The 13268-nt window shown below is 39.8% G+C and overlaps 1 protein-coding gene across 4 annotated transcripts in view; it reads right to left on the bottom strand.

The window, feature by feature from the left end:
* Window positions 1–13268, bottom strand: part of LOC131445986 (rab GTPase-activating protein 1) — a 59665-nt gene that overhangs the window by 38020 nt on the left and 8377 nt on the right. The window contains exons 2-14 of one of the 4 annotated variants that reach the window (XM_058616820.1): window positions 12410–12648; window positions 11070–11099; window positions 9774–10035; window positions 9261–9474; window positions 8950–9124; window positions 7037–7197; window positions 5246–5356; window positions 4184–4250; window positions 3989–4091; window positions 3324–3493; window positions 3043–3211; window positions 1673–1766; window positions 234–384 (exon numbers count right to left, since the gene is read on the bottom strand). In XM_058616820.1, coding sequence (XP_058472803.1) covers window positions 234–384; window positions 1673–1766; window positions 3043–3211; window positions 3324–3493; window positions 3989–4091; window positions 4184–4250; window positions 5246–5356; window positions 7037–7197; window positions 8950–9124; window positions 9261–9474; window positions 9774–10035; window positions 11070–11099; window positions 12410–12562 — 1860 coding nt within the window. In that variant the 5' untranslated portion in view covers window positions 12563–12648. The remainder of the gene's footprint in view (window positions 1–233; window positions 385–1672; window positions 1767–3042; window positions 3212–3323; window positions 3494–3988; window positions 4092–4183; window positions 4251–5245; window positions 5357–7036; window positions 7198–8949; window positions 9125–9260; window positions 9475–9773; window positions 10036–11069; window positions 11100–12409; window positions 12649–13268) is intronic. The other 3 variants (XM_058616821.1, XM_058616822.1, XM_058616824.1) reach the window with 3 other exon arrangements.

Raw genomic sequence — 13268 nt, 5'->3', positions numbered from 1 at the left:
CACAGAAACTGGACCTGTTTGGTTCCAGTTACAGAGATGAAAATATTATCAAATGATTGCAAGTGTAAACTCAGTCATCTGTCTCTGAGGCTCAATTTGGACAAAGATTTAGAAATCATCAGATCTGCTGATACAACTGAAAAGGTTTGGCCTGAGTAATCTTAGTGGAAGTCAGCTACATCTCAGGAACATCTATCATCTTTCAAAAGACAATATTTCTACTGTGGTCTTACCTTTGTTATGAGAGTGCGGTACTCTTCTACCTGGTGGTCATTATTATGGCACCCTGCCAGGAGCTGCCACACCTCCCCACGAAGAGCCTCCGGAATGCCACTCCTCACCAGGGCTGGCAGCTGCTTGGGACGCACTGACAAGTTCATATGCCTAAGACAGTGGAGTAAAGCAGCGTCAGCCATTTTCTTTTATCAAAAGACATACTAATTACAACTTAAGTAGTGCTTATTCATTCAGTCTTCGATGTTTGGCACAAGGCTGACTCCACTTCATTTGTGCAAATGCAACAAAATAACGGTTTTACTGCCCCTAGGCAGTGTCTTAAAGGGATTACGTGCTTTATGGACGGTCTGTTGGGACTGAATAATATCAGTGAGGAAGCACTACACCAAGTAAAACCATAAATATGATGATACAGTTTTTAGAAAAGATCCATCCATGACTCCTACAAATGAATGAGCAAATGAGGGGAACTGTAATAACTTTATGTTAAAATTGCTGGGGTAAATATTTCCCTGCATACAGAGATATACAAAGTATGAAGCATTAAATTAACTCTGACTACTTGACTAGTCAGCGTCAGAGACAGAGGTAGAGATATAGAGAGGGAGAAGAAGCGGCTTCTCAACCATCACTTGACTGAAGCCGAGAAAATCCCCTGAATCTTTCATTCTGTCATTTTACTCCCCTTCTTAATTTATCACTCTCCGTTTGTTCTGTTTATTTTGTTCCAAGAAACAGGTTATGTAAGATGTGGCAATTTCTGCAAGAGACTAAGAGAGGAAACTATGTGTGTGTGTGTGTGTGTGTGTGTGTGTGTGTGATGTAGGTAATGCCAGGCCCGGTCCTTAGGGGCATAAGTTTGTCGAGGGCTTTCTATGATTTGCTTTATCTCACACTGACTGCACTCCAACCTGCTATCTTATAATAGCTTTATTTATTTTTTTAAACATCACAAGATGATCACAACTTTAAAGGCTGTATCAAGACTTGGGAATATCAAAAGATAAACTACCCAAATGTAGTCAGTAAGGAAGACAACATAAGTGCATTATGATGAACCGTCTGTTTAACTGTGTGTTCTGTACATATTTTACTGTCCTCAAGAGAACATACTGTTCATAAAAGCAGATACAGAGAATACAGAGAAAACAGAGAGGCCTGCTATTCGGTTCAGGGCAGGTTCATGTGTGTGGAGGGGGCTTAACTTGCGGCTAATTAAAATCCAGGCAGTTTCTATTGAATTCATCACAAGCTTTTGATTAAAACAAATGCAGTAAATGGAGAGGGAAGCCATGGTAGTAAGCTGCTTATCAAGAATTCCTGCCTGCTCTGTGTGTATGTGTGCGAGCGAGCGAGCGTGTGTGTATCCTTGTGTCCGTGTGTGTTTTAACTGCAGGAGTGATAGAAGAGGAAAGACAAGGGAACAAAGCCTTACCACTTGGATAACAATTCTCCCCAGGTTTCGAGGATCTTCTCTGCACACTCCTTGGAAACGTCGCCCGATCCACTAAGTAGCGGCTCGTCATTATCTGGACAGGGAGACATACAAACACAACAGGGTGAACACAAGTGCACATATACATCATTTTCATCACCTCGTCTCCCGTATAGATGTGCGCTACACACGATATATATAATGTACAATTCCCCAGAGCTCATGCTCGTGAAGGGAAAATGATTAAATGAATGTGACAACTTGAATTATGAATGTTAAATAATTCAGAGAGGCCGTTGTTTTATATGATCAATCAAATGGTCTGCTCAGTGGTGTTAATGAGATTGTGCACTCCACTTAAGACACAGTTTCAAGGTGGAAAAGATGATTACATCCTCCGATACTATATGATGCGGAGTATGCTCGCATCAAGAATATTGTGCAGTCTTGCATTCATGTTTTAATTTGAACAGCATTAGAGAGGTGCATACATGATAATTATTAACATGAAATATAGCTCATTAAATACACATTTGTCTTAATGTGGAATTTTATGATTTGACTAGTTTTTCTATCAACAATTGTATCTAAATATCTAAAAAGAGAAATTACTTTAATAATGCCTTATGCTTCTAATTGTCACTGCTACTTCTCAAATTCACAATAAAATATACACACACAAACACTCATGCATGCACACACACCACTGCTAGCTAAGTACTTTGTGAGAACACAGTACAAACAGTTCTGCTACACACTGTCTGATCCCCCACACAAAACTAATCTCAAGCAGTAACTAGACCATGAGCCTATTTCTGATACGGCTCTAGATGATACGTGGGTTAGACATTTCTTAGGTGGTTTATCAGGGATTGAGTCGGAAATTAAAAATGCTTCAATGCTAAATATCTGGCAACACGCACATAGTTGATTTGTGTTACATGCTAGATGACTTAAGAGTGCTAGGCAGGACTATTAACACTGTATGGTGGAGGTGTTGGCTTAGTTTTAAGAATACTTTCTGAATTTGCAATTACTCAATTAATCGTCAACTATTTTGATAATCGATTAATCGGTTTGAATATTTTTGCATGATTAAAACAAGATTTCTGATTGTTTCAGCTTCTTAAATGTGAATAGTTTCTGGTTTCTTGATAACATGATAACAAAGAAGTCATTAAAACATTTGAGAACATCATCATTTCCAGGTCTGACAAACACTGATCAACATTTTATGGACCAAACGATTACTCGATTAATCGAGAAAATAATCAACAGAATAATCGGTTATGAAAATGATCGTTAGCTGCCGCTCCCATTTTCTCTGATTTTAATTAAAGTGATGAAAAAGTAGGACAGCATCCAGTCACCTTCCTCTTCATCGTCCTCAGGTGGTGAAGGAACCATGGTACCAGACCCAGTAGGAAGGATGCCGGGACTAGCCGTGGTCTTCCGTTTCTCTCTTTCAGTCTCACTTTCCAAACTCACAACTTCATAAAGTGTGTCGGAGGCTGGACTCTTGCGCTCCTTACGCTCCATCTGAAAAAAAGACACATTAAGATTAATTATCTTATTCTCAGTTGTGAGTTTTTACAAACTCATGGTGTGTTGTGTAATTCCGGCAAACAGCTAATGCCACGACTTGACAAACCTGGCGTAGTTTAAGGTAGAAGGTCTCAGTCGAGCTTCGCTTGCTAAAGGGCCAGAACAGCCTGTCGTTTGGGGCGCATACTCTGACCCTCGTCTCCAGCAGGAAGCGGACTGGCTCCTCCACCTCTGTAATCACAAGGTCCACCGCTGTCGTCATGTACAGAAATTTATCTAGGGGAAAAAAAACAAGGAAAACAGCTCGGTTTGTCATCCACATTTGTGATTCACCTCAGTTAACAGGGAAATGTAGAAAAACACTGGAGACAGACGTTGTGATGAAAGCTGAATGTACAGCATGGACAGTAAAAGGATGGAGCACCTTAAATGCCTGAGTCAAAATGTGTTTCATTATCAGCTTTTTAATAATTCATGTGCAGTCTGTAATAACTTCACAGCTACTGTGTTGTATTATTTTATGGTCCAGTTTCACAGTCTTAATGATTATAATTTTGCAATAAACTGCTCTTTCTCAGCTCGCTTTTTTTTGTTTTGAATAATTATGCCACCATTGGAAAAAAGTGATTTTAACACAGAGGAATGTATTACACATTGGAATGCAATGAGTGAATAAACAACCACCAATTCTGTAAAAAATGAACTCGGGAAATAATAGCTGTTGAAAACCATTCTTTTTATTTGTATATTTGACAGATTTTTGGCTGTTACCTTTGGGTGTTTCCTCATTCACAGCCTGGAACTGAGGCGTGTTGGGGTTCCAGCTTCCTGTGATGATGTAAGACTTCCCGTCAGAGCTTTTTCCCATTGACTCCTGAAGGGGCACAAGTCACAGGAAGTTAGCAAACAAGCTCAAACACACAACACCATCGGCATACACATGCACATGTGAAAACAGCAACCTACCAGGTCTAGCAGGTGCATGTCACTATTCTTCACATTCTTCCCTGGGCTGAGCAGAAGACCAAAACACCTGGAAGACAAAACAAACATAAACACACATACAAAAAAAATGCACACACAAAGTTAGGCAAGAGAAAGAGAAGAAATTAAATGGATTATGTAACAAAAAAACAGAAAAAAGAACAGCCCAAGAGCGGGAACTAGAGACAGGGCAATAAATCTTTCTACAGAGTAAAACCAGTTGTTGCACACTACATATGTTATTGCAGATAGCTTCCTGGACTGATCCTCAAACACAGACCAGACCACAGAGAATAATAAACACAGCACTTCAGTCCTCACCTTCTCTGGATTTATCAAACCATAACAAACTGCCATGAAAGTGGAAGTTTGCAAAAAAAAAAAAGGTGATGGAATGTTTAAAATTCAACAGATATATTAAACCATGGAAAATGAGGTACCTCACAGACAGACTTGCATTAATCACCTGTGCTGAACAGACCCTGACATTGGCCATCACACAGATGTTGACCAGTGTGTGTGTGTGTGTGTGTGTGTGTGTGTTTTTAATTACAGAAAGTGATTCATTTCTGAGGTTTTTCTCCTTGAATATTTTCCCTCGAAAGAAAAAAATGATGAACCCTTTGCTTGGTTGTTAACATTACTCTCCGTTAAAGCATGTGTTTGATCCCTTTTGGATATTTATGCCCTGTATTTTTGTCTCAGGTCGTTGTAGGTGGTAAATCCTCTGTAAGTAGTGTCGTCTACACACCAAAAGAATATTTCCCTTTATGGAAAATAACTTTATAAACTGTGCTGAAAAAAATGTTTTACAGTGTTATCCTTCACATTCAAAATGTTCCATTTGAGTATTTACTGACTTGATGTTATTATCATATTAACTCATCAAAGAACACATTAAAGTAAAAACAAGATTGGTTGATTGCACTGTGCAATAATCTAATTTTGAGGATGCTACTCTGAAAATGTTGTGCGTGTGTGTCTGGGTGTATGAGTGCGCATGTTCTTACTTCTGATTCTGATTCTGATTCTGATTCTTCTTACCTCTCAATGGCGAGTTCCTTATTGGAGGTCTGCTGGATATAAATAACTAATTTCTTGTCCATTCCGGCACGCAGCTTGAAACTCTGCTTGTCCTTGTCTTTCGCTACAGCACTGGACACGAAGAGAGAAAAAAAAACAGTCATTGAGAAGTTTGTCTTAGCAGATGAATATGACAAAGTTGTATCTGGTTGAATTTTGATGCAGATCGACTTCCTGTTGGTAAAAGGTCTGTATTTATGAAGCACTTTTCTGGTCTTGATGACCAATCAAAGCTGCGTCACACCTATTCATACAGTAGATTTATGTGAATCGCATTTTTCGAGTTTGCCCAAGGACACATTGGCATGCAGCGAAGCCGGGAATCGAACCCACAACAACGCCAAAAGATGTCTCCCGTAGACCCCTGTAAGCATTGTTGGTGGTATCTATCACTAGTCAGACAGTCAAAAATTAGGGAGATGGCTGATATTCAGGAGAAACTCCTGGTGCTTTTAGTGATCTGAACGCAATGACATTACAGACAGAAATAGTAATCAACATTCCCCCAAACCCTCACTGACACAAATTCCAGAGAAATACCGGAGCTGCCATTAAAATTAAGGGAATTCAAAGAGAGTTCAAAATAAAAAGAATCAATTTGAAAGCATGCCAGCTGCCATGCTGCCAATGATCAGATCACAAAGGAATTGTGAGTTTACAGACTCTGTTTAAAAAGGAAAATGTGTTTCTCTTTTACAAATATACTGCATATTTTCAAAATGTCACAGAGCATTCGAGATTATTTACACAAGAAAAAAAACACAAAACAGCAGAAGTGCATTTGCATGTGGAAGTTGCTTGAAAGCACGCAAACTAAAAATAATACCTGAAGAAGTGACACCAAATTAAAATAGGTGAATTGAGTTATATAGCACAAACATATGAACTTTTTTATGTTTCAGATCTTTTATCAGTGGGTTAAGAAGTGTGTAGGTTTTGGTGTGGGATGTGAATTTATTATGGTCAAAGTATATATATCTACTGTGAGCTTTCAATAAGACTGTAATCACAAATGTGCTGCAATTCATTTAGGGCTGACCATAACGCCTGATTTTCTTTGAATTGCATTACTTGCATGGGAGGGTTCAGTGTCACACTTTTAAAAACAGCTGATGATTGTTGTGTGTAATTTAAAAAAAAAAAAAACTCAGAAAGGGAAATAAACAAATAAATGAAGCTGCAGTTGTTGAATGATGGTGAGAAATAATCCTGCATCACAGATCACCCTGCCTGTATTATTTTAGACTGTTAACGTATTGTAATGCTGCAGTATGGTTCAGTAATCTGCCCAATCCTAATCCATAGTCTGTATAAAACAGTTTCTTAGTTGGTAGAAAAAGTTGCTTCTGGCTGGAAGATTTAGAGCAGTGGGATGCCCACTCCAAATGTCAACCAGAAACACATGTTTTAAAACACAACAGAAAGAGCAACAAAACCTCTTCTGTATGCTTCCAGATTTCCGTGCAACTCCAAAGCAGCTGTTCATCAACTAGCACAGTACTTGGTCAACATGTGCTTGTTTTTGTGTCATTTTGTGTTGGTGGGGGTTTTGTGTGGGTAATCTTTGTGTGAGAGAGGGCAGAAGTAGCTCCTTTAGTAATATCTAACACCGGCATCAAAACCGGTACTACACGCTGGTGTCTTTAGTAAGTCACCTGCCTGTTGGACAGTTATGCGATGAACAGACAGACAGATGTTCCTTGCATTTATAGATCTACACAAAATTAGTAATGAGTAAATACTTGTCCCCACCTGAAGGTTCCCTTGCCATCATCCTCCCTGATCTCCAGGCTGACAGTAAAGGTGAACAAGTCACTGTCAGGGGTGAGAGGAGCAGGTTGCTGAGATGACAGTATTGCCCTCTTGGCTGACCGCCGAAATGCTGTGGCAAAGCTATATAATATCCGACTGACCTGCAGAGAAAGAGAGAGGGAGGGGTAAATACAAAGTTAATGACCCAATACACAACTGATTGCAGAGCCCCCAAACTAGTTTTCATCAACATAATGATTGATTTCACTCAGCCACACTGCCAGCAGACATTTGTGTGCTTGTTTTTGGTTTGTTTTATGTGTTTCTGATGGTTTATTGGGAGTTGGGAAGAGGGAGTCTCCTCACTCTTGTTGCCATCAGGTTTTCCCCCGAGGCCTGGTCGTGACATACTATGCATCTGTGAATCTGAGTGTGGACGTCCAGTTGCGATTGATATGAAAGAACTATATACGAGATAACTCAGTCATACAAGATAATTTTACATTTAATATTTACTAAACATAACATTTACCACAAAGTATATTTTACATTTAGCGAGCAAAATGTCTTCTTTGTCTTTTGGTTTACTGCTAAGCAGACAAAAGAGATAATAATAAATAGAACTTTCCCACAAATAAAAGCCCTCAACACAGTGGTTTGGGATCTCTTCAAATTCTGTTAAACAGCTGAGCTTGGAGTTTAGTGATGGAGAGATGGTGTGGGGAAACTTCTGTTATCAATTAATAACAATGCCTTTTTGCTTTTTTTTTTTCAAACCCAGGGTATAAAGCAACATCTAAACTGTGATACACAAAGACTTTGTTATGTCCCCAGTGCAGCAAAAAGGACGTCAGGGCTTGCAGGGGGTGAATTTCTTCCGAAACAACAAGGACTCTAATGTAGGAGATGGTGATGAGCAGAGTTAGATGGGGGTCACCCCCTGTATTGATTGCGACATTCAACACAAAATAAATTATTGTTCTCTACTCTTCCAATCAATGCTATAATCAAAACGAAAAACTTTCAAATGGCTCTTTGTGAATGGCTCTCAGTGAAGACGCACAGCTCTAATACATTCAGAACTGATTTTAAGTTTGTACTAAAAGATATTATCATTAGTATTTATTTATTAAACATTTTTGTCTTTCAGGTATAGCTAGGGTATACATAAATTATAGAGGTGCAAAAGAGATATGTATGGTCATTTGAGTTGTTTACAGTAGCAAGACTAATATGAGGCATATGACTGGAGTTGTTTTTTTTTGTTCTAAAGTAAGAGACTAATGGGTTCACTCCAGTATAATAGCGTAAATGAAAAAAGAAAAAAAAAGCTGGAGGCAATGTTGACTGGTTTGTTGGTGTGTTGCTGGGGGACTGCAAGGAAGAGGGGGGTGGGAACAAGAGGGAGACTGCTCGAAGGAGAAAGCAAAGAAAAAAAACTGGACACAGAGAGGTCTGATTTGTCGATAAAGAGCTGCATTACTATTGGAAGTAGTGCCTGTCTGGGAGCTCTTAGTGACACTGAAGGAGAGTGCTTGCATGATAGATAAATCAGGTCACTGATCATTGAAGCAGTACTTTAAGCCCATTTCCTGAGTGGATTTCCTATTGTCTTCTCCCATATTTCTGGCAAACATACTGTATATTAGCATGACTCTCCTAAATGGAGGGAGAATGTGTGCACACTGTTTGTGTGGTGTATTTGTGCACTGCAGCATAATCTGCAGTGCATGACATAATCTCTTGGGGACGACTGAGGAACCTCCTGCACTGACACTGACGCCTGAGGAACAGTCGACGACAGAGACCAACATTGTGAAGGAATAAAGCAACTAGAATGCTGCAGACCATTAAAAAAAACACTAATAACAATAGCACAAAAGTGTAACTAAAATCAATCTGTAAATCCTCACCGCCTCCTGGATTTGGCAGCGGAACACATGGATCCGGAAGATCTCGGCATTGTAGTGGCTCTCAGTGAAGGCGAAGCAGTCACTCTCTGGAGTACCATCATGACCCCGCACACAGAACAGAATCTTGTAGATAGGGTAGTTGGCAATTTCCGTGCTATTGTTGGGGTCCAACAACCTGTTAAACATCAACATTTATGTATGTTTCATGTAAATATTTGGGTCAAAGTGTACATACATACTTTACAAGTACCTTAGAGTATGCTGTATAACTATAACTGATACTTAAACTATTTTCTACATGTTCTACGCACCTGACAGTGCCTTCAGACACGCCTGGCACAGACAGTGTGACATCAAGGGGAAGCTGGCACTGTCCTCTGAGGATACTCATCATACGTAAGGCCTCCACCTCACTGCGAGGCGCGTTGACCGATGCACAGCCCAGATATGTCAGCTGGCTGAACACAACGCTGTCCTCATCCGGTATGGGACTGCCAGGACTCCCCTCAGACGACGATTCATCAGCTGCAAAGTGGCAATGAAAAGATGATAAGAAAATGGAGGGAAAATAATGGAAATATCAATCATATAGCTTAGGTTATAATCTTAAGATTATGGTTATTTGTCAGTAATACGGTTCAAAGAAGGAATGTGAAATCTGGATAGGTGAAATGACAAAATTCATTAAATTAAATAAAAATGAAAAGAAACAGCAACAATTATGCAATGTATGATTCTTGAACCCGATTGCTTTTGTGATATCACTCAAGCAAAGAAAGATAAAAAAAAAAAAAACAGAAACCAACCAGAGACCAACTGCTCACCTCGGTACGACCTCTCATTCAGCTCGCTCTCCTGAGCCGTCTGAACAGGTAGCACCATATCCAACTTGGGTGGGGATGCACTCAGAGGGTCAGAGCCTGATGGTACAGATGACACTGTAGTGGGAAGAACGCCACGGCCTCCCCCACTGAAGCTGTCCATGTCCGGGTTTTCCAGTCCGTGCCCAGTGTCGGCTACCGATGGGTCCATGAGGACATCCTCTAACTCCCTCTGTAGCTGCTGCTCACTTCCATTCCCCACGATCTATCAGACACACACATGCAAGAGTAGAAACAAGCATAAACACAGAGACTGACATGCACACAACACAAGCTTTATGATAAAATCATCACAGAAATCACCATGAGCGATCGGCTTTTACCTACTGCTGAGGCTCTAACTCCAGTTGTGATCTTGTAATTTATGTGAAGTGATTGAAATGAAAGTTCAAGGAGGACAGGTGCCTTGTTTCATGTCGGCAGTCAGAGATATACTATATTTGATTACATTTTATGTAAAATTAGTGATTAGTGGGTAAATGTGTTTAGGTTGTGAAATAGCTGTATCCACAAATCAGTACAACCATGCTTATTCGACCAAGAAGTGAACAAAGAGAACGTTAAAGGTGACACATTCCATTTAGCAAAATAAGAAAGGGGAAACTCAATTGTTCTCTCTGCTCAGGCTGCAAAAATTGAGAGCACACTGAACCTGCAGAGGGCGCTGCAGTACTGAGCATAAGTGTCAGATGAGAACAGGCTAAGAATATAGAATCAGTTTGTGATTATTTCAAAGTTAAATATTTTGACATGTAGGCTTTCCACAAATGCATAAGAATTACCATATACCTCTCTTTGCATAACAAAAACTACAATGTGTGGCTACTTCAGTGCCATAGGACAATAATGTTCTTTGAAAAATGTTAGGTAAAGCGACTATGTCTAATTCTATATTTAGGTGCACACATCTTGGCAGACACACATGGAACATTATCACCATGCAACTGCAGTTAGGCTTGTGGTTCACAGGTAGTGCTAAAGACCTTGGCAGTTGCGTTGAACACCTACAGTCCTACATGTGCAGGAAACTACCATCATCAAAACTTAATTGTAGAAGAGGGCTGGCTCACTTAACAGTTGGCAACAATACGGAAAACACAAATAATCACAGACAGAATCACCACGGAATTACATCACAAAGAGGGGGAAAATATATATATATATATATATATATATATACTACAAGCAAGAGACACAGAGAAAACAGGTTGAACAGAAAGGTAGCAAGAAGAGACTGACCTTAAAGCTGACCCCTTCCTCAGAAATCACCTGCATAACAAACAACAAGTTTAGACACACTGACTCCTCTCTGACTAGATGGGCTGACTGGGAGGGATGTGTGCACAAAAGTCTGTCGGTGAAAACCAAAACGTGACATCTGGATGAGTGTCAAGAGAATGGAGTTTCACCAGAGGAGAGTGGATGTGTGTCAAGGGCAGCTTTACTTCCTTATGAGAGCAAACAGAAAGTGACAACAGGGCAGTACAGAACTGACATAAACCGAGTTCACCATAAAAATACCTGCAGTTCATAAACATACTCTGTCTTATGTAAGATGCAAACTCACAACCTCTCATCTCCAAGCACTGGCAATAACAGGGGGGACAAAAAAAGTGTGACTGCTTTCTGAGTACACATCTATGCTGTGCTGGCGCCATCTTTTGGTGCCTTTGCAACAGCAAGTGACTCTTCCTTCCAAAATGTCTTACAAGAGGGTAGTTAGGCATATTAATGATGTAAAATAATGGATATAGTATGAAAATGCCAGGAAAGGAGAGGGAAAAAAAGAGGAGAAACCTGAACCCCCTAGAGACACACACAGGATGGTGGCTCGTAGCTACATTTCTTTCCTCTCTTCTTGTGGAAAGACACACCCTTAAGTCACAAAACACCACCTTTCCCAGACAATGGTTTCAAAGCACTTGCTACTGCATTGCCACACTCTTGGTAAACTAAAAGCTGAGGAGGCCTGGGGAGGGCATAGTGTGTATCGCACATGCTGTACTGCCAAGAAGAGCAGGTGACTGCAGGTGGAAGATGTTTTCAATTGGTCAAATATATCTATAATATCTTCTATGTATAAATAACAAATCATGGAGTTACACATACACACGACACACACAAATCAATGAGAAGAGGGTAGAGTGATAATGTTAATAAAGCAAAAGAAGAAATGCTTAGTGTTATGTTAAGAGTGTGAGGCTTCATGATTAAAAGGGTGAGGGATGGATAGAACCTGTTAACAATGTAATCTTTATGAACTCTGACTCCTAACATGCAATTTGCACAAGTTACGCTGTTTAAAAACATGATACTGACATGAGGAGCTAAACATTAAATTAATATTAAGATGGTCTGGTAAATTCTGGCATAGATTGTGACCGTTACCATTATTGAGTGCTCATTTCATTTATTAAAAAAATTTCCTTATAAATAGATGCCATGATGAGGTCAAGGTAAATTTCAAAAGACGAGTAACACAATGTACTTAGCACTTACTCTAACTAGACAAGAACAGTTCTGAGGTCTCACTTTTCTTCCTCAACTTTCTGTCCATACCTACACCCAACCATCCTTACCTTCAGTCCTGTCTTTTCGTCATCACTACCATTATTAGTGGAGGAGGGTGTCTCGTCCCCCAGCCGGGACACAAGGACAAAGTCCTCACTGTTGAGAGTGGACACTGAGTCCGAGGACACGCTAATCTTCCCCACCGACCCTTTGTCATCCATGGCTGCCGCTGCTAAACTCAGCCACGCTGCTCATGAATGGAAGACAGGAGGAGGAGGAAGTGGTGGGAGATGATGAGCAAAATCACCTAGAGAAAGAAAAAAAGTAAATAAATAAATGAAAAAAGCCAAAAAACTGTTATGATGTGATGAAATCCATGAAAAAGGCATCTCTCGAGGCAAGTTGAAACAGCGTTTTGGACGCTTACCCTGACAAATTATGATTCACTCACAAAACCATTCGCTCTTTATTTTAAGAGGGTTTTTTTTGAACACCTTAAATAAATCTGTGGCAGCTTTTACAAAACTAAAAGACACCAGATATACTGCATTACCTACAGATACACAGGTTATGTTGGGTGTGCTTACTTTGCTAATTTTTGTATTTGCACTCCTATGTTCATGGCTGCCATCAAAATTAATATATACAACATACCATCAAATGTGACAGTGTAACATAAGTATGCAGAAGCCATTTTTACAATAAGTTAGGAAATTAAGAAATAAAACCTCACTACATCAACATCACAATCATCATTTAATCTTTTTATGCATGACAAAAGGAGATGGAAATATTAAAGAAGTAGAAATGATTACCCTAACCCTAACACAGAGATCTTGGAATTTGCATTTCCCAGGCATCACGTAATTTGCACTCTCTTGCTTAATGTAGTTACTCGCTCAGTGTTCTGCTTGGAATCTCACGTCA

The sequence above is a fragment of the Solea solea genome, chromosome 19 (assembly GCF_958295425.1).
Source record: "Solea solea chromosome 19, fSolSol10.1, whole genome shotgun sequence".
NCBI lineage: Eukaryota > Metazoa > Chordata > Actinopteri > Pleuronectiformes > Soleidae > Solea > Solea solea.
Note: the sequence above shows the minus strand (reverse complement) of the source record. Positions and strands in the feature narration are given on the sequence as shown.